Below are 27374 nucleotides of genomic sequence, written 5' to 3'. Positions count from 1 at the left end.
TTACTCAGATGTGGACGCTGGAGAGGGGGATGATGAGGATGAATACAGTTATCCTGTCTATACAGACCCTGAGGATACCAATGAACCCTGGGCAGCTGGTAGTGACCCTGGGGATCCTCAATCAGGACAAGACCCTCAACTTTTTTCTGCTAAAACGTCCCCTACAGAAGACTCTGCAGCTTTCAATGCCCTCATTGAGCGGGCAGCTAACAATCTCAACCTCCAGCTACATACGGACCCTGTGGATGTCGATTTCCTTTTTGACACCTTTTCAGTCTCAGAAAAAACTGTTAAGACTCTGCCTATGCTGAAAGGTGTTTTAAGTGGTAACAATGGGGGTTCTGGCAACTACGCAGTAAGGCTGCGCCAATATAATAATCAACAAGAAAATGCCAGTACTGCACTTCAATTTAATATTTTTCTAATTGAGTAACAATCCTCAATTATAAGGGACCAATCTTTTAGTCTTGTTTTTTGAATAGTTCTTTTTATTATTAGAACATTATTCCTTCTGTTTTTTTATCTATTTTTGTTGAACCTTGTTTCACAACAAGAATGATATCGCAAACATGGAGACTTAGAAAATACATTACAAAATACACACAATATGTCAAAAAATTATCACTATTCCACATTGAATGTATCACATTGCAAGCAAAATAAACAAGATAAACATTCAAAAGACAACATTACGTGAACTTAGAGACACAAACATAAAAAACTGGACAAATAGACAACAAATTGACCTATAGGCTGGTTTCGCAACTAGTGTACACGCCCTGTATTGAATGAAAGTTTTTTGGCAAACAGGTGCGGGTACTAGTGGTTAGTAACGAATGTTTCTGCTTATTTACACATAATAGACCATCTAATAATTCAGTTTTCAAATCTGTAATCCTGGGAAGATTGGTCTATTAAAGAACACAATGGTGAAGAGAACAGGGGTCGACGCGTTTCGAATCCCTTATATGCCAGGGATTCTCATCAGGACCGTGAAGAATCAATCTATAGGAGTGAATAAAAAACACTCTGTCAGTCATACTCAGAACACTCAACTTCTATCAGTCACACACACTCTCTCTTAGATCATACCTGTAATCAAGAATCAGAGGTCGGTCTCTCTACAGGGTGGCTAATCCGGTAACTGTAATATTAAGGATTGAATGGGCATAATTAGTATCAGTTGGCCAGACTGCTGGCATAATCATGTCAGTGTTCTTTCAGGGTACTTACATACATGGGCGGTGTGACCGCGTGGTCAGAATGATTTTAGTTGTGTCGAACACTCCTGTGGTGAAAACAAGAGGTTGGTATTAGTAATCATACGCTACGGTCTGGGCATATCGCAGTTGTGCTCATTGTAACATAAAACGGGTTCTCTGAGCAGCCTCTCGCGCTGTTTGGGGTACCTGACTTAGTAGATTTGTTAGACCTTTAATTAGAAAAAATTCCCGGGATTGAAACCTTCGTGAATCATTGGAGGACATGACAAGTCTGAACATATTTTCGACACGCTGGTTTTATCAAACATTAATATAACGCTGCGGTTGGCGCTCTTACCGGTGGCGTTTTAGTTAAGTATCCTCCATACGCGGCTCAGTTTAGATATTGCGGCGCAGGATGCCTTGGGTCTGGCCGGGTTTCTACAATTGAAATGACAGTCTAAGCTCGTTTTTCTAAGAAAGCCCCTCTAAGCTCGTTTTCCGAAGAGCGTTAAGTCAAAATTGCCAATTGGTCGGTGTTAGAGAAAGCTTACCGGTGCTCTCTAGTCGAGTCTCCTCCGTGGCTCCGTTCAGTGAAGCGGTGTGTGTGTGTTGATGCCGGTTGACCCGGTTGTATAAGTCCTACGACCTTGCTGATAAGGATTCTGGGAATCGTAGTTTTTTGGCTGTGTGTCATAGATTTAGTTTGGACGCGAGTGCGCAAAGACATGTTGTAGTCCGTTTATTGCACGATGTGCCGATTCCTCATGTATTATTTTTCACTGTTGCCTGGCAACCAATAAAAGAGGTATGGATCCTGTTACCTACTGGGTCCATGATTGCTTAACACAGTGTAAGAAGTTAAGAGAGACCTACCACTTCATAAGTTATAAAGTTCCGACATCTCGTTCAAGCCTTGGGTGGCTGAATTGAATTTTAGAATCAGCATTGCTTCTCTTTGTTTTAGTTTGGCCTCTAGGTCTCCGCCCCTCTGGTCACGCTCTAATTTTGAGATGACGGTCCATCTGAAGTCCAGGTCTCCGTGTGACTCATCAATCCAGTGTTGTACAAGAGGTGCTGAGGTGATTTTTTTCTTAATTCTGGATTTGTGTTGGGAGATTCTCTGTCTGATTTCCTGATTGGTTTTTCCTATGTACAATTTTGGGCATGGACATAGAATGGCATAGATCAAGTTTTTAGATTTGCAGTTCGAAAAGGTGTTATGTTTCCATGAGATTCCTTCGTGTTGGAATACATTCCCCTCAATCGTGGAGTTGCAACACATGCATGTTCCACACTTTTTGTGCCCTGCGACAGGGGGTAAATTGACAAATTGACGTATTGTCGAGGTCTTTTTGCTGGGAACCGCGGCTCTGACGACTTGGTTTGCAATGCTCTTATCTTTTTTGAAGGCAAAGAGTGGTTTGGCATTCAATTGGGTATCCACATCCTTTATTAAATGCCAGTTCTGGTTGATAACCTTCTTAAGAAAGTTGGATGATGACCCAAAGGTGGTGACGCAAACTGTCCGTTCAAGTTTTTTCTTTTCTTTCTTTCTCAACAGGTCTTCTCGTGGTGTCCAAAGCATGCTGCTGAGATCTTTAAAGAACCTACCAGGGCAAGGGTGATAAACCCTAGGATTGACAAAAAATACAAGTCGGAGCCTACTGACCCTACCTACATCAAAGGACAGTTGCCTCTGGACTCCCTTTTTGTCTCGAATGCCCGAAGAGGGCTAATTCTCAGAGTACGGGTGATGCTCCTCCCCAGACAAAGAATCCAAGGTCTTTGAGGCTTCGGGGAAGAGGGTAGCAGCACAGGCAGCCAACATCTGGCGCATTTCTAACACACAAGCGCTTCTGGCGCGCTATGACAGGCCACACTACGACACACTGGAGACCCTGTTGCAGCACCTGCCTGATGAGTACAAGGAGGCGGCTGAGATGCTGATTCAGGAAGGGAAGCTAATCTCTAACGCTTCAATTAAGTGCGCTCTGGACGCTGCTGACACCGCTGCCAGAGCTATAAACGCTAGTGTTACGCTACGGCGACATGCCTGGCTGAGAATCTCTGGATTTAAGCCAGAAATCCAAACCACCATCCTCAACCAAACAGTCAACCCAGATCACCTGTTTGGCCCGGAGGTTGACACCACCCTTGAAAAGATAAAAAAGGACACTGACTGCAAAATCCATGGGTGCCTTACAGTCCCAGCAGTTTCAGGGTGGGTCTTTTCGTCGCTCCAGCACTAGAGGCGTTTCCAGGGGCCAGCTCTCCCAGTCCACGCAGTACTACAAGGGCAACACTCAGACCACTTACACCAACAAGAGTCTAGGTGGATATCGTGGCAACAGCGCCAAGGCCTGAGGACGTGGAAACAACAGCTCCAGATCCTCTGCAAACAGTGACGCCTTGTCACTGCACCCCGACCATACAACACCGGTCGGGGGGAGACTCCAGCAGTTCCTGCCCATCTGGAAGTCCATCACCACGGACAGGTGGGTCAGAAAACTTATCCAATATGGTAATTGTCTGGCGTTAACAACCACTCCACCCAACATGCCCCCAAGACACCGTCCTATGTCGGACGAGCACTTGCACTTATTGCAGCAGGAGGTCACCGTCATGCTGCAAAAAGGAGCAATAGAGCTCGTGCCAGTGCAGGAAAGAGGCACAGGGGTCTACTCCCTGTACTTCTTAATACCAAAAAAGGACGGGTCCCTCAGGCCCATCCTGGACCTCAGGCCACTCAACTACTACATCCTGTCGGAGCACTTCCATATGCTGACCCTGCAGCAGGTGCTCCCGTTGCTCAGTCAGGGGGATTTTCTCGCAACTTTAGACCTAAAGGATGCGTACTTTCACATTCCACTGCACCCTTCTCACAGGAAATACCTCCGGTTCACCATACAAAACCAGCACTACCAGTTCAAGGTTTTGCCTTTCGTGTCACCACGGCTCCCAGGGTGTTCACAAAGTGCCTGGCGACGGTGGCGGCGCATCTCAGGAGACGGAACATCCACGTCTACCCTTATCTGGACGACTGGCTCATCCAGGCAAAGTCAGCCCAGCAGTGTGCTGCCCACATGTCCCACACAATTCACCTCCTGCACGATCTGGGATTCTCACTGAATTACCCAAAATCCCACCTCCATCCCGCCCACATACGGCAGTATCTGGGTGCGACTATAAACACTCTGGCGGCCACGGCACAGCCAAATTCAGTGAGAGTCAGCAGCATTCAATCGCTGATACAAAAATTCAGACCTCAACACTCGCTTCCAGCAAGAGTGTTCATGCAGTTGATAGGCATGATGGCCTCCTGCATTTCCATAGTCCCGCAGGCGAGACTACATATGCGCCCGCTTCAGGACTGCCTAGCACGTCAATGGACTTAGGCTCACGGGCAGTTGAAAGACCTAGTGTTGGTGAGCGGTCAGGCATACAACTCTCTGCATTGGTGGAATCCATGAAACCTTTGCAAGGGCCGACCGTTCCAAGAGCCTGTGCCACAGATCATCCTGACGACGGACGCCTCTCTCCAGGGATGGGGAGCTCATGTACTCCATTACGCGGTGCAGGGCCTATGGACGCAACTGCAACGGAAGATGCACATCAATGTTCTCGAACTGATGGCGATCTTCATGGCACTCAAAGCCTTCAAAGTACATCTGTGCAACAAGGTCGTGTTGTTCCGGACGGACAACATGACAGCCATGTACTACTTTCAAAAGCAGGGAGGAACGCACTCTCCGCAGCTGTCTCATCTGGCTCAGAGCATGTGGAAGTGGGCCATTCAAAGGAACATCTTCCTCATGGCAGAACACCTCCCGGGCAAAGACAATCAGATGGCGGACCTGCTCAGCAGGCACAGCCAACAAATGCACGAGTGGGAAATACATATATCAGTACTCCAACCGTACTTCCAAAGGTGGGGTCATCCAGAGATAGACCTGTTCGCCACAAGGGAGAACGCAAAATGCCAAAGCTTCGCTGCCAGGTTCACACCCCCACAGTCGCAGGGCAATGCGATATGGATGAACTGGTCAGGCAAATTTGTGTACGCTTTTCCCCCAGCACCTCTGATACCGCTGGTGGCACGCAAGCTCAGGCAGCACTCGATGACTCTCATCCTGGTTGCTCCAACGTGGGCTCGCCAACCATGGTACACCACATTCCTAGAACTGTCCGTGGTACCGCACCAGAGGCTACATCTCACACCCAGCCTTCTGAAGCAGAGCCATGGCGACATTCAGCATCCAGATCCGCAACAGCTCAACCTGGCGATCTGGCTCCTGAAGTCTTAGAGTTTGGCTACTTGCAATTACCTTCCGACTGTATGGACATCATTCGGGAGGCAAGGAAGCCCACCACCAGAGCATGCTATGCGGCAAAATGGAAGCGGTTTGTCATTTATTGTGCAGACCACAACATTAACCCACTAGATGCGTCTATTCAGAATATCATCTGTTACCCTTTCCATTTGTACAAATGTGATCTGGCCTATGCTTCCATTCGCATACATCTATCTGCGATGGCCGCTTATCTCCAGAATAGGCAGCACCTCTCACTCTTCAGAGTGCCTGCCATTAAGGCCTTTCTTGAAGGACTCAAACGAGTCATTCCTCCGCGGACTCCACCAGCTCCGGAGTGGAACCTCAATGTGGTCCTCACCCGACTGATGGGTCCTCCTTTTGAACCACTGCATTCCTGCGAGACTCAATTCTTGACATGGAAAGTGGGTTTCCTCATAGCGATTACATCGCTACGGCAAGTTAGTGAACTACAAGCCCTCACTATCCAAGAGCCATTTATTCAAATTCATTCTAACAGGGTAGTGCTTCGCACTAACCCTAAATTCCTTCCTAAGGTTGTGTCTCAATACCATATCAACCAAACTATTGAATTGCCTGTTTTCTTACAAAATCCTCAGTCATTGGCGGAGAGAATGCTCCACACCCTTGACGTCAAAAGGGCCCTGATGTATTACATCGATAGGACCAAGGATTTTAGGAAGACTAAGCAACTATTTGTTGCCTTTGCACCACACCACAAAGGTAACCCTATTTCCAGGGCTGGTATTGCTAGGTGGATCGTTAAATGTATCCAGATCTGCTATCTGATAGCCAAACGTACTCTCACTATTCCACCAAGGGCCCACTCCACCAGAAAGCTGGGGGCTTCTATGGCATTCCTTGGAAACATTCCTTTGGAAGACATATTTAGAGCAGCCACATGGTCTACCACACACACATTTACGAAGCATTTAGTGTTGATGTGCACTCCAAACAGCAGGCAGCTGTAGGGCAGGCAGTTCTCAAAACACTTTTCCAAACTGCTACAGCTGGCACGGGCGGCCGCCGTTAATGGAGGGACTGCTATGTATTCTATGCACAGATATGAATTCAGCAGCCCACATGTCTTGAACCGAATATGCTACTTAACAGTATGCATCTGTTCTTGGCATGTAGGGCTGCTGACATTCATATCGCCCGCCCTCCTCCCCGGCGCCCGTAGCAGCTGGCTGCAGAATTCACACATACTTCTAGCATGGTCATCATTCACTTAGTTTCACTCCATCTTGGCCACAATGGCTAAAACCAATCTGAGGATGGAGTCGATGCCCATGCGCACTGTAGTCCAGGGGAGGAGCCACCGATCTCGTGCTACTTCGAAGACTCTTCCAGGACAACAATGTGCAATCATCTGGACCCAAAAAAGGACAAGGGCGTCCCCACATACAAAAACACACAAAGTGAGTATTTTACTCTAAGACCAGCATTAGAGTAAAATACTCACTTTGTGTGTTTTTGTATGTGGGGACGCCCTTGTCATTTTTTAGATCTACTATCCCCCCAGTCCCCTATTAGCCTGTGCGGGGTCCTCCTTTAATTTCATAACAATCATCTGGACCCAACACTAGGCGGCGATCTATGCACAGATATGAATGTCAGCAGCCCTACATGCCAAGAACAGATGCATACTGGTAAGTAGCATATTCGTTTGGGCACTTGTGACTCCAAAAGATAGCCATGGAAGTCTACAGAGAAACGAGAAGGCAGGCTACAAAGAAATGTTAAATGGCTAAGTGGACGACACGCACAAGTTGGGGCCAGAAATCAAGCCTCTTTCAGTACAGAACACAAGAGACCGCAGTTATCAGATACCTTGCGCTCCTGCTAGACATTAGCCTAAACTCCTTGTCACCAAAAGTACATTTTGCGGCGATAGTGGCCTACATTAGGGGACACCTAGGCAGAAGCTTCTTCACTACACCAGTAATTACTGTTCCCAGAAGGGGCCAAGACTATAGTCCCACCAAGGAGTGCACCAATGCCTTTGTGAATCCAAACTTGGTGCTTACTCATCAAATGTTTGTGCCACTCCATAGATCTACCGTAAAATGCATCACACTAACGCGTTGCAGGTTAAGTGAGCTTCAGATACTCATTATAAAGGAGCCATACCAGCAAATACAGTAGTTATGAGTTCCAGCCCACACTTTCTGCTAAAGGTCATATCACATTTCTACATAAATCAAACAATCCAGGTACCTAGTTTTATTTCAACGGCCAAAGACTCCAGCCCCCGAAGGAGCATTCAATGCACTGGATGCCCGCAGTCGATAATGTACTACCTGTAGAGAACAAAATCTTCTCAGGAAGGGAAAACAATAATTTGTATCATGTGCAGACCATAATGAAGAGACACCGGTTACCAAGAGCACATCGCAAGATGGCTAGCCCAGACAATTCATATGTCACAAATACCTGGCATCCAGATAGACTAAGCTAACTAGCACACTCCACAAGATAAAAGGGAGCCTCCTTACCTTTCCTGGCTAGTTTCTCTGAGCGACAGGCGCGGCAGCCACACTGTCCCCAGTCCATAAGTTCTCGAAACACTACTGCATTGACTTCCTAGTGAACAGGGATGGACGGGAGGGACAGAGTACTGAGGCATTTATTTTCAAGCTCAACCTCCTCTGCAGCCCACCCACCACAAGAAAGAAACCGAAATGAAATTGATGCAAATCATGTGAATCCAGAAAAGATTCATGCTGCAAAAAAATGGCTACTTGCCAGTAGGGGTAGTTTTGCAGGTTGAAGAATTTTCTGGATTCACATGCGACCCACCCACCTCACCAGGAGATGTATTTGGAACAAAGCAAACAAGAGCATAAAAAAAGTAAAAGTTCAGAGGAAGCCTACAGAACACTAAAATGTCAGTCATTGAAAAAAAGAATCTGAAGATAGAGACAACATGCAGAGACTTCCGGGATGGGCATCTTGACGTCAGTAGGAGGCTGGACTAAGCCCTATCTGGTGGTAACAGTCGAACCACAGCAAAAAAGAGGAAGAAAAGACTACTACAAGTGGAGAGTTTGGGACCCTAACGATAGCATGTGAATCTAGAAAATTCTTCAAGCTGCTAAATTATTCCTACCAGTAAGTAACAATTTTGATGCATGACACACTATGTGTTTGGCAGCCAATGTCGAAGTGTTGGCAAAGACATCAAATTGGTTGTTGGTGAGTCTGTCTGGTCTGTAACCCAACTTAGGTCTATATTAGTCACATCCATGTATTTGTAGACTCTTATGACTTAAGCCTTGTATCATTGGTGAATGCTGGTGAAGTGCTAAATGACTATGTTTAAGCTCAGATTAAAACCATAATTTAATCTGCTACAGGGTAGAATGCTCATTTTTGTGGTGCAGCTGTCTACAACATGGTTACATACATACATGCATGTCTAGTACATGAGGAATTCTGTATGACTCACATCCATACAACGCTGGGGAGGGAGCCTAATTGGCATCTGGTTTAATAGCTGTAGTTGGTATACAGATTTAATACCGTATGTAGACAAAAACTTGGGTTCACCCTTTATAAGACATCATACATGTCACTACTTTCGAGCAGCTTTGCAGGAAAAGGGTCTGTGGGTATGCCACTAAAGTTGATGTGCGGATGGTTTTTAGTCATGATGAATGCGTATGTACGCAAGACTAATCTACGCTGAAACATAAAAAATGTTGACAAAGGGGTGGGTGAGTGAGCACTTCAAAAACTTTAGAATTTGTGACTGGAATGCTAAATTTGAAGAACAATACTCACATTTTCTTTTTGAACGGTTTAATTTTATTCCTTAAAAAATCCTCCTAATTGCAGCTGCACTACTGAATATTTTGCACAACAGCATGGGAATGTTTACTTAATGTTGAGAAGCAAATTGGCCTCAATCGTTGCGTACCATTCATGGTAAAATATTGTTTTATGAGGCCATAGATTCAATGATGAAACCTCTGTGGTTGGTTATGTATAATGTAACCTCGGAACCAATAGGCAAGAGTCTGTCACATCTGTAGTTCACACTGGAATCTATTTGATTGCAGTGAGACTCTGCAAACTGATGAGATTGTTGTAGTGCACTACAAGAATGAGTTTCCATTGAGCATCAGATGTAAAAAAAAAACACCTATTGAGCATAAGTGTGGAATTCCGGCTTCTCTTTTGTCCCTAAATAAGGGACATGGTGTAGCTAGATTTTATCCTTCAGTTTCCCTCCTATCTGCTATGTACAGTTGATGCAAGATCTGTTCTGAAATTGGACAGAAAAAACATTAAATGGCAATGAGCTGAACGTTTAGGTTTAATGTTGCAAAATGACTCTGCTATTCTATTGGTTTCATAACATTTAGACAATGTGGGGCAAGTGACAAATTGTTTCTCAAAATCCCTTCCTTGTGGATTTTTTTTTAAAAAAAAGAAAGTGTGAAATTTACAAACAGTGCTGTTTCTGGAGCAAGTGTTTGAGAAGGGTAATGTATTGTGGTTCGGGTCTCGTAGATGCACTGATAATTTTTTTTGTTTGTCTTACAGCAATGAGTCATCTTAATGGTCAAAAAATGTATGGAAAGATCATTCGAGTAACTCTCTCCAAGCATCAGACAGTGCAGCTTCCTCGAGAGGGTCTTGATGACCAAGGGCTTACAAAAGATTTTGGCAATTCTCCTCTACATCGCTTCAAGAAACCTGGCTCAAAGAATTTCCTGAATATATTTCCTCCTTCTGCAACTCTTCATCTGTCCAATATTCCGTAAGCATCTATAACGTTAGCTCCCATTGAAGTGTTTGTAGGTTTGATTATCGCAAAGTTGCAAAGATATAAGATTTTTCATAAAATTTCAAAGTACCATAGAACAGCATTGACTCATAGAAAGCATTAGGGGAGTGTCGCGTATCATTGTCATTATTTGGTCCATATTCCAGCCAATCAGGCTGTAGCACCCTCTAGAACCTTCTCAGAAGCTCAGGCCCTCCCATTTTCTACCACCCGTCGTGTGAAGGGAGTCTCCCTGAGCTCTGCTCAGTTTGTTCTTCTAATCTTCAAAATCTTCTACAATATTTCTTCTTCCAAAAAGTCTTTGTTCCGTCAGTGTGCTGCCTGTGGAAAACTTCGCCTTTTTTCTGAGGACCCTCATAAGAAATGCATCTATTGCTTATATTCCGATTATGAGGTGAGGAATTGCAAGTTTTGCAGCCTGAATCTTTCTGGATTCACTATGCTGTGCATTATTCCGCAGTCTAGTGGTTGGATCCGGAATCGTAGTCTTTTTTTTTTTTTTTTTTCGTAGCCCAGGTGGGCGTCGACGTCCCACCTTTTGCTGTCCTTCCCTTGACGTCGGCACGCTTCCTGCGGAAGCTCCCACCCTTGGGCACCATCTTCAGATTCTTTTTTCTGCGGTTGGGTCTGGATCGTTCCCAAGAGGGCTCCAGACATTTTTGGAGAAAAGACACCAAAAGCCTTTTTTATACAAAAAAAGATTGGAAAAGACGAGAGACTTCACCATCGAAGAGGATGATAAAAGGACAGGAGAACTTCCAGAACTTTGCCGTCCATCGGAGAATGCGCGCTCAGGGGGCCCCCTGAATGCGGGAGATGGACAACACACCATTCAAATTCTGCCGTAACTGCCACCACAAGTACGCGCAGAAGGACCAGCACCCGGTTTGCAACCTCTGCCTTCCTGTCGACCACGAGAGCAAGGACTGCAACGCCTGCTCCGCCTTCGCACCGAAAACTCTTCGAGTAAGAGCGAGACAGAGGATGGCCAACGCCAGCATGCAGGGCAAGGGCCAGCCACCATCCCTTCGAGACCTGGGGCTCTCAACAGACTAAGAGGACAACGCCGCCGGAGAAGACTACGACTACACGGTCGTAGAGACCAATCAGAAGACTCCTAAAAAGGTAGGAAACTCGACTGCCCCGAAAGACACTCGACAGTCTGACCCAGACTCTCGAAAAAACGAGGGCAAGTCCTCGAAAGCGCTGACGCCGAAATCTTTGTCGTCCGCGGCTACAAACCGGCTCAGTGGATCCTCAGAGAGGGACTCCCAGGCGCCGAAAGCTGGAGAACAGAAAAAGTTGTCGAAAAACGTCCCCGAGAAGGAACGTTTGACGCCGAAAGAAAAGGACCCGAAAGCCAGCTCGGTGCCAAAACCCAGCTCCACCCCGAAAGTCTCCTCCACGCCGACCAATACGCCGAAAAGAGCAGCTGATCCATTCGACGCTGAACATGTCGGCAAAATGGAAAAGAAAGATGGCTCGAGGCCGAAATGGATAACATCCTGCAGCGCAAAAAAGAATTTGACGCCAGGATGAAGAACTTCTTAATCCCGACGAAACCAAGACCACAGGTTGTCGAGATAACCAAAGAAGAGGACTACGACGTCTAAGGACATTCGGGAAGCCTGGAGGTGCTGGAAGATCCAGAAGAAGAAAGGGGGAAGCCTCTGACACCGCCAACGGTGACTATCACCACAGACGCATCCCAAAAGGGATGGGGCGCTTACATGGAAAAACTCAGTGAGGGGTCTGTGGACACCAGCAGATGCGGTAAAACACATCAACTACCTGGAATTAAAGACCGTCTTCCTCACAATAAAGGCCTTCCAGGCGAAGTTGTACAACCAGAAAGTGTTGATCCAGACAGACAACACCACAGCAATGTTCTACATAAACAAGCAGGTAGGGACACAATCGGCCCCGCTTTCAAGAAATGTGGAGATGGGACATCCCGATCAAGATAGACCTGCTAGCCTTACACCAACCAGGGAAGGACAATGTAGAGGCAGACTGGCTCGGCAGACAGACATCGGCATCCCACAAGTGGGAGTTCAATGCATAGGAAACGGAGAAGCTGTTCGCAAAGTGGGGAACACCGTCAATAGACCTGTTTGCAACACGCCAGAATGCAAAATGCCAAAACTTGCCATCCATGCAACCAGTGGAAGGGTCCCTGGGGAATGCCCCATGGATAAGCTGGTCGAGGACATTTGCTTACGCTTTTCCGTCGATCCCTCTGATACAGAAAGTACTCAACAAGTGCAGAACCAGTAACATGACTGATCCTGGTCGCACCGCAGTGGGCCAGGCAGACCTGGTACTCGCAGATAATGGAGATGACAGAGTGCACCCCCACAGATTCGGGAGACGGAAAAACCTACTCTCCATGCAAGACGGGGAGGTGCTACACCCAGAGCCAGAGAGCCTCAGCCTAGTAGCATGGCTCCTGAGGACATTGTTTGCTCATCTGAAATTACCAGAAAGCACCCTGAGGGTACTATGTGAAGCAAGAAGACCCAGCACACGGAAGTGCTATGTGTCAAAGTGGAAGAAAATCACACTTTGGTGCAGAAAGGAAAAGCTGCACAAGAAGATGCAGAAGGACTCAACAGTGCTTAAGTACCTCACGCACCTGCTCGAGGAAAACTTGCTCATCCTCACTAAGGGTACACCTGGCGGCGATAGTCGCTTACACAAGAGGAGAAACAGGCAAGAGCTTTTTCACATCACAGATAGTAAAGGTATTCCTGGAAGGAGCAAAAAAGATTGCACCACCAAAGAGGGTGCCACCACTGGCATGGAACCTTAATTTAGTCCTGACAGAACTCATGAAGGAGCGTTTTGAACCAATTCAGAAGGCCTCACTACAAATGCGAACAATGAAAACTGCATTCTTAGTGGCAATCCCCTCGCTGCGCAGGGTGAGTAAACTACAGGCGCTAACGCTGCAAGAACCCTTCATCCAAAAACATATTGATAGGGTGGTGGTGATGAGAACGGACCCACACTTTATGCCGAAGGTGGTGTCAAGGTTCCACATCAGTCAGACAATACAAATACCAAGTTTCTTCCAGACCCCAGCCACAAGCGCAGAAAGAGCACTGCACACTCTGGGCGCCAGAAGGGCAGTCATGCACTACATAGAGAGAACTGAGGGGCACAGGAAAACAAAGCAGTTTTTTGTGTCCTTCGCAAACAGTTTCATGGGGAAACCAGTAACGAAAGGAACCATTTCACGGTGGATCGCACAAACAATACAGTTGTGCCACAAGCAAGCAGGACAGGAGCTGGCAGAGGGGACAGGAGCCCACTCTACTAGGAAGAAGGGAGCCACAATAGCATTCCTGGCTAACACACCCATTCAGGACATATGCATGGCAACGTTCCCGATGCACTACTGTGTGGACCTACAAATGAACAAGGAAGCACAAGTGGGACAAAGTGCTTCAGCACATATTCAACACCCAACGCTCATCTTCCACCCAGCCGCCACAAATATACCAAACCGCTACAAAGTCTATGCACAGCATAGTGAATCCAGAAAGATTCACGCTGCAAAACGAATAGTTTCTTACCTGATCGGTATAGTTTTGCAGCTTGAAGATCTTTCTGGATTCACTAGCGAACCCACCTCCGCCAGAAAGATGAGGCTGGAGAGAAAGGTGGTAAAAACAAAGACAAGACTGAAACAGACACCTTGGAGGTCAAAGCAGTGAATCACTTACTTGAACATTACTATAGATTCGGAAACTGAACAAAAAACGAGAAAAAAGAATCAGAAGATGGCGCCCAAGGGTGGGAGCTTCCGCAGGAAGCGTGCTGACGTCACGGGAAGGACACCAAAAGGTGGGACGTCGACGCCCACCTGGGCTACGGGAAAAAAAAGAACACAAAAGAAAAGACTGATTCTGGACCCAACCACTAGACCGCGGAATAATGCACAGCATAGTGAATCCAGAAAGATCTTCAAGCTGCAAAACTACACCGACAGATAAACTATTCGTTGTGCAGGACTTTTTCAACAAAGACTTTAAAGGATAGAGAGGCCCGTCTCCTTCTGTTTCTACAGAAGTTGAAGACTTCAGACAACCCTATGTCTGACGTGGAGAGTGTCTTCCCATCATTCTAAGACCTCTTAAACGTGGGTGGGACTGAGATTCCTTCTCCTTTTCTCAAAAAGAAGCGGTCTGTGGATCAAAATCCAGTTTCCCCACTGACTCTGCCGGCCTCCACGCCTATGGGACCTAGTTCTATGGCATCGCAAACTCCTGCTGTGCCCTTTTCCTCTAAAAAAGGTGCCAGCCCGTCGATGGGCTGGACGAAAACCGTTGACGCCATCTCCACATCGACGACCTGCTCTGTCGACGAAAACAACATCGTCTGCCTCATTGTCGACGGTTCTGGAGGTTCGACCTATCTCGTCGACAATAAAGATCACTTAAAAAAAGACCTCGTCGGTGGCTCCTTAAAAACACTCGTCGACGAAGACTTTGTCAACGCGTACTTCGTCGTTGACGCTAACATCTTCGTCGTGTAAGACCTCGTTGACGCCAGAAGGCTTTGTTCCATTGTTGTCGACAAAGACCTCGTCGACGGGACCGTCGACTGTGCATTTTTCGGTGGCTACTGCCATCCACCTTCAGTGGCAACAGCTACAACCTCTGTCTCTTCCCAAAAACGACGACCAGTGCCTAGAGTCTCATGTCTCCATTGCAGATGATGATGATGATGGCATCAAGGTGTTCCTATGGCTCAGTTGCCAATTTCATTAATATCAAACCTGCAATATATGCTGGAAGACTATAATCGTCGCTTTCCACCCTCTACGCAGGCCTCTCCACCGCCAACATCGACACCAGTATCGGTTCCGGTTGCGCCGGTTCAGTCTCCAGTTCCTCAGGACACTGATGAGGTGGATCATAATATGGACCAGGATGATGACACTGTTCTCACAGATTGGAACAATTATCAAGCTCCTACTCAGTCTCCTCCTCCCTATTCCCCTCTGGCATCTCCTCCAGTGGATATAGGAGGGTTCCACCTCTTAATGGAAAGGGCGGCAAAACGTTTTCTCTTGCCTTTGGTCACCAGGCAGAAGGATTGCTTCCTCTACGATTTCAAGAATCAACCTTTGAAACAAGTACACGCCATACCAATTAGACTTTATTTGGCAAGGTGGTCTAAAACTTATGCAGCGCCCCAATTCAGTTCCGGCTGTATTTCCACGCCTCGACAAAAAAAATATAGGGCGCCTAACAATTCACCTGCCTGCCTCATTTCCAAACCAAAACCGGCCTCTTGTCATTACGCAGGCTGCACAAAAGAGATCCCGTAATCCAGCTTCTCCGTTAACATCTCCGCCTGACCAAGAGGAGCGACGCCTGGATACCATCGGGAAAAGGTTTTCCACCATGTCTGCGACTACAGTAAGGGCGGCAAATTCCTTGGCCATCCTGGGACGGTATGACCGACAGATGTGGTCAGAGATGTCTGCATTTCTTGACCTTATTCCTGAATCATTCAAGGCGGAAGCCCTAAAGATCCTACAGGAGGGCGAAAGAATTTAATCTGAAATTATAGGCTGCGCAATTGACATTTCCTCTATAGGATTCAGACAGCTGGCAGATGCTGCTGGCAGATGCTGCACTCTTGAGGAGGCAGGGCTGGCTGAAGGCCAGATCCTTTCGACCTGAAGTTCAGGCCAGAGTACTTGACATGCCTTTTGATGGGGAATCCCTCTTCGGCAAACATGTGGATGACGCCTTGTAGTCCATCAAGAAGGATACGGACACTGCCCGTGCCTTTAGGATCTCTCCAATATCTGAAACGGCCATTTCGTGGAGCACGCAGTCGAGGCTCCTCATTCTCCTTTCGGGGCTCTTCCTCTCAATACCGCTCATATAACAGACAGCGTTACTCGAACCAGAATCAGCAAAGAAAACTGATTCTAGACAGTACAGGAGAAAATCGACATACAGGGGAGGAAATTACTCTAAAAAGCTATGACTTTTTAAAACTCAAGTCTCATCCTACTGCGAAGATGGGAGGTCGTATCTCTCAATACTCCTTCAATTGGTCAAAAATAACGTCAGATTGTTGGGTCTTGGACGTAGTTTCAAAGGGCCACTCAATAGAATTTGTCAAGTTTCCTCCCAACCGACCTCCGAAAGGTCCCCCTCCGGCACATTTGAAGGAACTGTTTGCCCAAATTACTGTTATGATCAAAAAAGGAGCAGTCTAAGTGGTTCCCAGGGGACTGGTTTTTATTCCCGATTGTTTTTCTTATCCGAAAGAAATCAGGAGAGTGTTGCCCGATATTGGACCTAAGAGCACTCAACAAGTACATAAAGTCTCAGACCTTTCGCATGCTAACTCTGACAGAAATCTTACAGTTACTAAATCCCAGCGAGTTCCTCTCTACAATCGACCTCCAAGACGCATATTTTCATGTGCCAAGACACCAGAGAGACAGAAAATACCTTTGCTTCCAAGTAGGCTCAAAGCACTTTCAATTCAAGGTTTTACCTTTCGGCCTTCCTTCTGCTCCACGAGTATTTACAAAGATCATATCTTCGGTGGCAGCTTATCTAAGCCTGCAAGGCATACAAATTTACCCCTACTTAGACGACTGCCTGATAAAGGCTCCAACCTTTCTCGCAGCAAGACAACACACTCAAACTTGCCTGTCAGTCTTCAAGAACTTAGGTCTTTCAATCAATCACGAAAAATCGCAAGTCCTTCCGGAACAGAAAAATGTTTTTCTGGGAGCGTTGATAGACACAAAACTGGCAAAGGCGTTTGTCTCAATGGAACACCAAGTACGCATCCCCAAATTGGTGGATCTTCTACGATCAAAAAGGTCGGTTTCAGTCCGAACATTAAAATCCTTTCTGGGAATGACCTCATCTTGCATTCCGTTGATCCCCAACTGCAGGTTGCATATGAGAGTAATTCAGGAGAGCTAGACAAACAAATGCGACAGGTCCCAGGCACGTTCAACAACATAATCTCATTGACGCCTCGGATACAAGTAGCATTGGACTGGTGGGCTCACTGTCCCAATGTCGCCACGGGACGCTCTCCTCTAGAGACAGCTCCCACACTTACCCTTTCCACAGACGCCTCCTTGGAGGGTTGGGGCGCACACCTCCAAGGACTGTCAATCAATGGCAAATGGACTGTGGTCCAACGCAAGTGGCACATCAACAGTCTAGAGCTCTTGGCCATTTTCCTCGCTCTAAATTCCTTCCGTCTCCTAGTGGAAGGGGAGTCAGTGTTAGTGCACAAAGACAACACCACCAGTAAGCACTACATAAACAAGCAAGGAGGGACGAGATCACGGCTGCTCTCCAAGCAGGCACAGCAAATCTGGGAATGGGCAATAAAACATCCAGTCCAGTTGACTGCAGTTCACGTCTCCAACGCCCTTGCAGACTCTCTCAGCAGAACTGCCACCGGCAACCACGAGTGGGAGCTACACCAGCCAACTCTGGAGTATGTCTTTCGCTTGAGGGGCCAGGTGGACCTGGATCTTTTTGCAACTCCACTCAATCGCAAATGCCTACATTATGCAAGCTGGCATCCCCACAAAGGGTCGAGCGGGAATGCATTTTCGATCAATTGGTCGAGAAAATTTGCATACGCTTTTCCGCTGATCCCTCGTCTCCTGCACAAGATGATATCACGGCCATGTCACATCCTGCTAATTGCGCCCAGGTGGCCGGGTCGACCATGGTTCACAGACCTTCACCTCTCTCAGTGCCCACCAATAACTCTTCGTCCACTGCCTCAACTTCTCACCATGAATCACGGACGGATTTGCCATCCAGACCCAGATCCAGATTTGTCCTTCCTGCTCACCTCTTGGAACGGGAGCACCTTGAGTTTGCCCATTTAACTAGCACACCGGACTGTAGGGAGGTCCTAGCTCATGCACGAGCTTCTTTCATCATCAAGACTTATAAAATAAAATGGAAGCGCTTTTGTATTTGGTGCGACTCAGTAGCCATTGACCCTATGCTCATTACCCCTGAGGAAATCCTACCTTTCTTCCTCCTCCTGGCGAGATCAGGCCTTTCTCATTCCACTCTAAAGGTCTTCCTGGCTGCGATTTCTTGCTTCCGACACGATGATTCCACATCTCTATACTCCTCTTGGATCATTCGCCAGTTCTTTAAAGGCTTATTCAGGATGTTTCCGCCCATCCGACGTTCTCTGCCGTCATGGCGCCTGAATCTCATATTTACAACAAGGGGTGGTGAGGGACAGAGTCTCTGAATTAAAAAGAATACTCATATTGGCCCAACTACTCAAGCCTCCTTTTGAACCAATCCACTCAGCGGATTTGAAATTCCTTACTTGGAAGGTTTCCCTCCTACTCGTACTGACGTCATCTCGGCGAGTGAGTGACATACAAACCCTTACCATCCAGCCCCCTTTCCTACAGTTTTCAAAGGACGCTGTCATACTACGTACAAACCCAAAGTGTATACCCAAGGTTCCTTCGGACTTCCACCTTAATGAACCTGTAATACTTAAAACTTTCTTCTCTAACCCTCAGTCTCCTGCTGAGCGTACTCTTCATTCGCTTGACCTGAAGAGATGCTCTATATCCAACATACTGCAGCATTCGAAAATCCGACCAACTCTTTGGCATATGGGCGGATGCGCAAGGGACATCCTGTCACCAAGCAGACCATCACCCGCTGGATTTCTTTGGCCATTTCCTACTGCCATCAACGGGCTGGCAAGCCTCTTTTTGCTCCGGTGAGAGCACATTCGACTAGAGCAGTAGCATCCTCTACTGCCCTGTTTGCTGGAGTGCCTCTGCATCAGATCTGCAGGGCGGCAACGTGGTCCAGCAGGCACCCGTTCACGAGGCACTACTGTCTGGAGACAGCTACCGCTGCGGACACTGCCGTGGGTCAAGCAGTGCTACGAAATGTCTTCAAATGAAGGTCAGCCTCTGTTGCTTCCCGCCTCCGGTCATAAAAGGTTTTCTTATGTGTGTGTGTGTGTGTGTGTATATATATATATATATATATATATATATATATATATATATATATATATATATATATATATATATTTGTTATAACAATGTCGCTATATGATTGCATTTTCATGAGTTACCTTTTATGATACTTACGGTTATTAACTGCTTTCTATTCTTATTCAAGCATGTGAATCTATGAAAGACACCCTAATACTGGAGAAGAACAAAAGTTACCTGTAAACTGTGGTTCTCCAGTATTGGTGTCTTTCATGGATTCACATGCGACCCACCCTTCCTCCCCTCAGAGGCTCTCTTCTCCTCATGAACTCTATGGTCACCATTGTGCTATGAAAATCTGAGGGCCTGAGCTTCTGAGGAGAAGGTTCTAGAGGGTGCTACAGCCTGATGGGCTGGAATGTGGACCAAATAATGACAATGATACGTTAGTAAAGTGACAATCCCTTAATGCTTTCTATGAGTCAATGCTGTTGTATGGTACTTTAAAGTTTTATGAAAAGTCTTATATCTTTACATATATATATTTAATGTATATATTTTTATATATATATGTGTGTGTACTTTATGTATATATGTTTCATACTACTATTTTATGTACCGTGGAACTCCCACTTTGACAACGGGGAATTATTCAAGCATGTGAATCTATGAAAGACACCAATACTGGAGAACCACAGTTTACAGGTAAGTAACTTTTGTTCTTCTCCCTGGTCACGTCTGAAGAGTTCCTCTGCCAAACATCTACCAGAAGTTATTTCAGGTGCTCGCACTCTGCATGCTAGGGATTCCAGCATGAGTCCTAAGCACCACTTTGTTCTCACACTCGGAAGACAGTGACCTCATTTTCCTCCTTCAAATGAGCTTATGGGCTACTATGAAAGTCTACTCTTGCTCGAGCGTCCCTAGTAGATTACATCTCAAACCTCCGTAAAGTACTGTTCAGATTATCTTTGTCTACATCGATAATGTTAATGACCCTACCTCATGCCCCCCGTCCTCTTCTGCCTTCCGTGCCAGATCTCCTTGAATCAGCAATCCGATTATTGCTTGCTCCTGCAAAGTAGGCTCCTAAAGGCCTCCTCAAAAAGTATAAGCCTCCAGAGAAAGACCCCTTGTTTCTTCTGAACTCTGTGATACTGAACTGTTATCATAATAGCCATACGATTTTGTACCACAGCGCCTGCCTCTAACGGTCTGTCTGATCAGAAAAGCAAAAGTCTGGATTCAGAGGGTAGAAAGATGTGTAGAACCTCAACGATTGCTATTGAGGGTGCATACACTACTGCCTTGCTTGGCATGTGACGTCACCCCCTTCAGATTCTCTCCCAATGCCTTATTCAAAAGTTGGTTTGGGAGGGCAGGAATGATTACCAGGTGGTCGTGCACAAGGGAATGTGAGCCTTGAACTAGCAAATGTATGCAGCTGTGGATTCCTCTGACCTAGCAACTTATGCCTGTTAAGGTTTGAACTGCAATGAATTGCTTTTTTTGGTTGGCCTAAAGCACGAGTTCTAGGAACAGAATATGAATCTTTCCTTCGCAGTTAATACATTGTTTTTGAGTTGGATTGCATGAAAATAGAAATAGAGGCATTGAAGCTATGGGCATAAACAAAAAAGGAATTAAACAAAACAAAAAAATACTTTTGACAGCTGGTAGGACTTGCTGAGGGTTCACACCCGTCAGGGGCCCAGTAGCAGCAACAGCAAAAGTAACCGTGCCATCAATGTAAGCCCACTAAAGGGAATGGATGCCTAAAAAGAAACCCAACACCGAACCGAAAGCAAGAAAAGAAGGCTTGAGGCAGAAATGTCCGCCAACCTGCAGAGGAAGGAGGAGTTGGACTCCTGAGGTATTCAATGTTCCTGCAAAGCCTTTGACGGCCACTGAAGCAGAAGACTACCAGGATAGCATGGATGTAGAGTAGCAAGAAGATTTTTGAAAACTCAAGGATGTCAAAAGCCCGACCAGGTTCGACACCAATTCGAGGAGACATGATAGGATCTCAACAGTGTATGGTGGAGGAGGGTGTTCAGCTAAGCTTTGATGCCATCTCCACCAGACAACCTATTCCTCTACAACAGCCGCTTTAAGGGGGCTGCAGAAACATGGGGTGCAACTTGAGGAAGAAAAGGATTAATGTTTCCTCATTGAAATATTAATGCCCTTGCAAAAGGGAGACCTGTAACCGCCCATGCTTCCTAGCCTCTTGGACCAAGGGACGGAGGCTTTTCTCGAGCTAACCAGTGCAAGGTCTGTAACACCGAGTGGAAAAGAAGTACAGGTATTCCTATTAGGACCCTGAATACATTAGGGCACATGTTTCAGCTGATTCAATAATAGTGATGACCGCTAAGAAAAGAAACCATGCTCCCACATCCAAGGGGCTGCCACCAGAAAAATAAAGTAAAAGACTTGACTTGGTGGAGAAAAAGATATGGAGAAAAAGATCGAGGGAGAAGTAGCCACCAAATTGAGAATTGCTAGCTCGAATGGCTGGCTCCAACGCTCTTAAACTGTTACGAGCAATGCAATGGATGGGAGTGCCTCATGGAGCACCGCCAGAGGAATACTGTTAGAGGGCCAACGCAGTAATGCAGGAAGGTAAGGACATTGCTAATAACTGCCTCAAGTTCGCACCAATGCAGCAGATACTGCCAGTAGGCAGTTTTTCACAGGGAGAACATTAAGACATGCTTGGCTCAGAGTATAAGGCTTCCAGCCGGAGGTGCAAACCTCAATCATCCAATATGCCATCCAAAGTTAAAGCCCTGTTTGGCCAGGCTGTAAATGATACCCTTCAGCAATTAAAGAAGGATAACAATACACGTTAAGCAATGGGGGCACTACAATTTAGGGGTTTCTTCAAGAGCGGAGGAACCGCAACCAGGAGCCCTCAAGGTAGGGCGCTCTTAACATTTGGTTAGCAGCGACAGCAGTCACAGGGCAGTACGCATCAAGCCACACAGCAAACCTCATACCAGTGACAACACCCTGTGAAACAGACCTTTCGAGGAAGGGGAAGATGCCAGCCTTCCAAAGTGGGAGGACTAACGGGCAAGTGACTTGAGCAACATCCAACCCAACCACAAAACACATTTGGGAGGCAGGATAAGAGTTTTTCTGCTTGAAAAATTACATCAGACAAATGGGTTTTGAACAAGTCCTGAATACTGTATGGAACTGCTCAAAGGCCCCCCCCCCCCCCCCCAAACCAGAGATGTTCCAGGGACAAAAAATAATACAGCTCAGAAAGGAGGTCCAAGAAATCTTCCAAAAGCGAGCCGTAGAAAAGGTCCAGCCAAAGAAGCAAACCATGGAAACTATTCCCCCTACTTTCTGGTTCAAAAACTAACTTTGAGGCCAATGCTAGGCCTCCAATTTCTACATAAATTTCATCCATACACAGAACTTACACATAACAATGCAAAGAGTAATACCTCTCCTAAGGAAGGGGGATTTTATGGTCACCCTATATCTAAAGGATGTTTATCTACTTGTACTTATCAACCAAAAACACAAGAAATACCTCGGATTTATTTTGGACAAGGTGTTTCCAAAACAGGGTGCTACCATTTAGCATTAAGGGATCAAGAGTATTCACAAAGTGCTTAGTAGCGGTAGCAGCCCACATTAGAATACAAGGAATCCATCTCGACCCGTACTTAGACAATTGGTTAGTAAAGGCTCAATTAAAAGAATTGTTAAAAAGGATATACAAACAGTAATTACAACATCGTAATGCCTTGCTTTCAGAATCAATCACACGAAACTTTCACCACAACCAGAACAAGTAACAGTGCTTGTGAGAAAGTGGCTCTATACATACTGGACCAACCTAAGGTACAGTGTGTATAGAGTCCACCAACCCCAGAGGTATAACAGAGGTTAAAGACAGGACTGACCTTGCTCTCAAAAGTGGTAGCTTGGTCGAGCAGTAAGGCAGTACCAGAGGACCGTGTAAAGCATTTGTTGTGCACACTCAGTCAGCAAAAGGTTTCACACACTCAAGGACTGAACTCCAGGCCAATTGTTTTTATATCAAAAGATATAGATGTTTTATTTTTAGAACCAACAGGTATAAAAATATACTTTTCTCAGTGATGAGTAATCTCAGGTTATTGCTTTGCAGAACGGCAATGACTTTGTAAACACAATAGGTACAGGGGTTGCAATAGGCAACACAATTCTACACACAATTTAGGATTGAGCTCGATGGGTTGTTTTATTTTTAGAACCAACAGGTATAAAAATATACTTTTCTCAGTGATGAGTAAACTCAGGTTATTGCTTTGCAGAACGGCAATGACTTTGTAAACATAATACGTACAGGGGTTGCAATAGACAACACAATCCTTCACACAATTTAGGATTGAGCTCAATGGGTTTTTCTACACAATTACAGTTGATTACTTTGTAGATTACTTTGGTAAGTCTAAGACTGGATCCTAGATTCAGTCCTGGGTTCTAAGCTGGAAACAGTTTAGTAAAACCGTTTTGTTTATTCCAATTATTTTTAAGGAATATAAAGGTATTTCAAAAGTTCACACTTGGAAACTTTTCAGAGAAAATCTGGCAATGTAATCCAATGGGAGAAAATTCTGGTGTAAAGTATGCTCTCGTTACTTTTGTATTCCAGTACAGGGCTCCTAGGTCCAGCACTGGGATTTCTACTTAAGACAGGTAAGTAATTACATTTCAGTAGTTAGTATGATTTTTAAAGAATGTTCCAAGTTTTCAAGTAGACAGAAGAAAATTCATAGAAAAGCAGACCGTGGATTCCTATGAAGAAAATTCAGGTTACTAGTAAACCCGGTTTGAATTACTTTTGGGGTTCAGTACTGGGCTACAAGGTACAGTACTGGCTTCTCTCCTGCTCACAGGTGAGTACTTCGGAATTAGGCTGATTTTATAGGAATATTTTAAGTTTCCAAAACCTCACACTTAGAAGATTTTTCGAGTCAAACCAGTCAATGTTCTCCAATGGCAGGTAAGTGAGTTACCGGTTTCTAGGTGAGTACTCGACTGGTAAAATTAAGGTTCTGGGCATGGACTCAGGGGACCCCCAGGGTCAGGTAGGTACAGTTGGTTCACCCTCAGCGGCACAGGGGCAGCTGGGTGCAGAGGTAGTTAGGCCCAATGTTAACCAATGAGGGGCAGGGGGCCTTCGGTTGGTGGCTGCTGGCTAGCAGGCCACGCGGTTGTGGGAGCTGGGCTCCTGGTCACTTGCTCAGGGCAAATGGGGAAGTAGGATAGGGCAAAGGTTGCACTGCCAGAGGCACTCGGGCGGCTGGGTGCAGGGTGCATTTGAGCCGTTGGGCGCTCAATGTTAGGCAATCTGAAAAATAAACAGGGAACAAAGGCTGCAGACTCTGGGACGGGGATTCTTCAGGTGTGACCACCACTTCGAGAGGTAAGTTGGATCCTGGAGAAGAGGTAGCTATCCCAAAGGGAGGCACAGGGAGCCGCAGGGTGCCGAGTGCAGGGGTATCTGGAAACCTTACCCTCAGCTGGTCGAGGTTGGAGGGGTCCCTGATTCTGAGACTGCAGGCATCGTCTGGTTCGTCGAGGACGGTCTTTGGGTGCTGGACTTCGGGTCCCAGTCACCAGGGGATGCCCTCGTGGTCTTGGATCACTCGGGCTCAGGCCGGGCTCGGCGGGTGCAGAGTAGTCAGTTCTGTAGTAGGGGATCTCTGTGTATAGTCATAATCTAGTGAATAGTCCTGCCATGTGCGTGGACCCCAGAGCAATCAAAAATAATCTCTTAAGTTGTCAAAAAAAATGCAGACCTGCACAGACACTTAAGAGAGAATTTAAAGACAGATAATGCAGCCTATATCCACAGGCTACACTGTCCAGTACTTCAACTAGAAATTCCACCAAAAACCCACTAACAGCACAGCCTGTCCAGTGTTTTCCATAGAGAAAATCCTTCCCCTACCAGCAGAAGCCTCGGGAATGAGAAAGTGGTGGACAGACAAGCCCCATAGGCTGCCATTATGTGGCTCAGAACAGGATACTGTGCCTTTAAGAGAACTTTCCAGAACTCTCAGTATCCCAGAGTGCACAGCAGGTCCCTTTTACTTTCAGTTCTTTTTGAAGGCGTAACACGCCAGACCTGTAGCATTCTTTACATGAATATCCTTCTCCACCGGGGAGGAGGGCAGGCGCTTACGACTGTAACAGAGATACCCCTACTACAGAACTGGAGTTACAGGACAAACTACTCCTTCTGTAGTAGGGGATCTCTGTGTACAGTCATAATCTAGTGAATAGAATGGCAAGCCCATCCCCACACCAAAGCGGCGGTGGAGAGAAGAAAATTAACACCACTACTGTGCGAAAAGATTTCACAGCGAAGCCTGCCCAACCTGAGGGTCTGTCCTGGCATCAGTGTCCAGACAGTAATGCTTAGCAAAGGTATGGACCGACTTCCAAGTGGCCGCCTTGCAGATTTCGGCAATTGGAACATTATGCAGCAAAGCAGTCGTGGCAGGTTTGCCCCTGGTGGAATGAGCCTTAGGTTTACCCCCTAAGGTCTTATTAGCCTTTTGGTAACACAATTGCATAAAGGACACAATCCACCTAGAGATGGACTGTTTTGAGGTAGCAAGACCGGTGCTGACTGATCCATAATTGATAAACAATTGGTCTGACCTAAGAATATCCTTGGTTTTATCCTGGTGGGGGCCAGTTGCTGAGTACAGCAAGTTGCCTGCAGAAGCTCACAAAGGCGGCATGCCTTTGAAGCTTCCCCCTGCCCATTCTGGGGCAGGAGACCTAGCACCTCGCCCAGGATGTGCATTGTTGCAGGCCCAGGAGAGTGAGGGGCTCTCCACCCAGGGGTCCAGCAACATGTCTGTTGTCAGCCACTCCGTCCAGACGTGGATTGTAGGTTAGGTTTCAGGGGGCATCTCTAAGATGCCCTCTGGGGACTGTTTTACATTAAACCCCACACTGGCATCATTGTGGGTTTAATGCGCTGAGAAGATTTAATACCAAACTTGTTAGTCTTCAGTGTAGCCATTATGGTGCTTTGGAGTTTGTAATGACGACCTCCCAGCACCATATAATCTTAATGGCATCACTGCACTTATAGTGCCCAGGAATGGCCCTGGTACTGTAGGGGCACATGGTTTGTGCACCTACACCAGCCCAGGGATGTGTGCCATGTCAACTCTTTGTTTAGTTCTGTACTTAAACACTCAGCCTGCAAAGGAAGTGTGTGGGTGTAAGGGTGGCACAATAAGTGCTGCAGCCCTTAGGGGTTTTCTCTGTTCATCATGACCTGGGTACCTAGGGTACCGTTTACTAGGGGCTGACAGGTGGCCAGAGATGCCAATTGGGTTTTAGTTTCAACACAGTTTTAGGGAAGGAACACAGGCCCTGGATACCTGGTTGGCAGGAACCCAGGGCATGCTAAGTCAAGGCACATCAGCAGTTCAGAAAAAAATGGGGGCATACCAATGCAAGAAACATGGCACTTTATCACAGTGCTCCTGGGAGCAACCTTAAATTCCAGAACTGCGCGAGCATACCCAGTTCAGAGAAAAGGCAATCAAGAGCGCACACTCCTTTACCATGAAATTCATGGACATGATTGTATCATGCATTCCACTCTTAAGACATACAAGATTACGTTTGCACCCCGTTCAGGAATGGATCTGCAATAAATGGGCTCAGGCTGCTGGGAGGATCTTGTGATTGTCACAGCAAAGGTAGACGGGGAAATACAATGGTGGAAATCAACAAGTGTGAACATAGACCATTCAAGACACCAGCTACCACTATGACAATAACAGAAGCATCCCTCAAGTGTTGGAGAGCGCACAGAGGCAAGCTGAAGGTACAGGGATTATGTTTCTGGTCCAGGGAGGGCCTGGCTTGGCAGTTAGGTCTGGACTGTTCCCATGAGGCACAGGGTCAAGACTGATTTGCATATGGCTGGGTCTGAACTGGGGTGGTATGGTGAGCAAAAGAACAATGGACTTAACCCTGATCTCTTGACTGGGGGTGAATGTGTGATT

General features: G+C 46.4%; 1 protein-coding gene across 2 annotated transcripts in view; it reads left to right on the top strand.

Annotated features, from left to right (window-relative positions):
- The window catches only part of PTBP2 (polypyrimidine tract binding protein 2), a 212911-nt gene that overhangs the window by 162868 nt on the left and 22669 nt on the right, over positions 1–27374 (top strand). For both annotated transcript variants that reach the window (XM_086954720.1, XM_086954715.1), the window contains exon 12: positions 10088–10304. In XM_086954720.1, coding sequence (XP_086810846.1) covers positions 10088–10304 — 217 coding nt within the window. The remainder of the gene's footprint in view (positions 1–10087; positions 10305–27374) is intronic.

The sequence above is a fragment of the Lissotriton vulgaris genome, chromosome 1_1, assembly GCF_964263255.1.
Source record: "Lissotriton vulgaris chromosome 1_1, aLisVul1.2, whole genome shotgun sequence".
In the NCBI taxonomy this organism is placed as follows: domain Eukaryota; kingdom Metazoa; phylum Chordata; class Amphibia; order Caudata; family Salamandridae; genus Lissotriton; species Lissotriton vulgaris.
The sequence above is the reverse complement of the archived record's forward strand: the minus strand, read 5'-3'. Positions and strand labels throughout refer to the sequence as shown.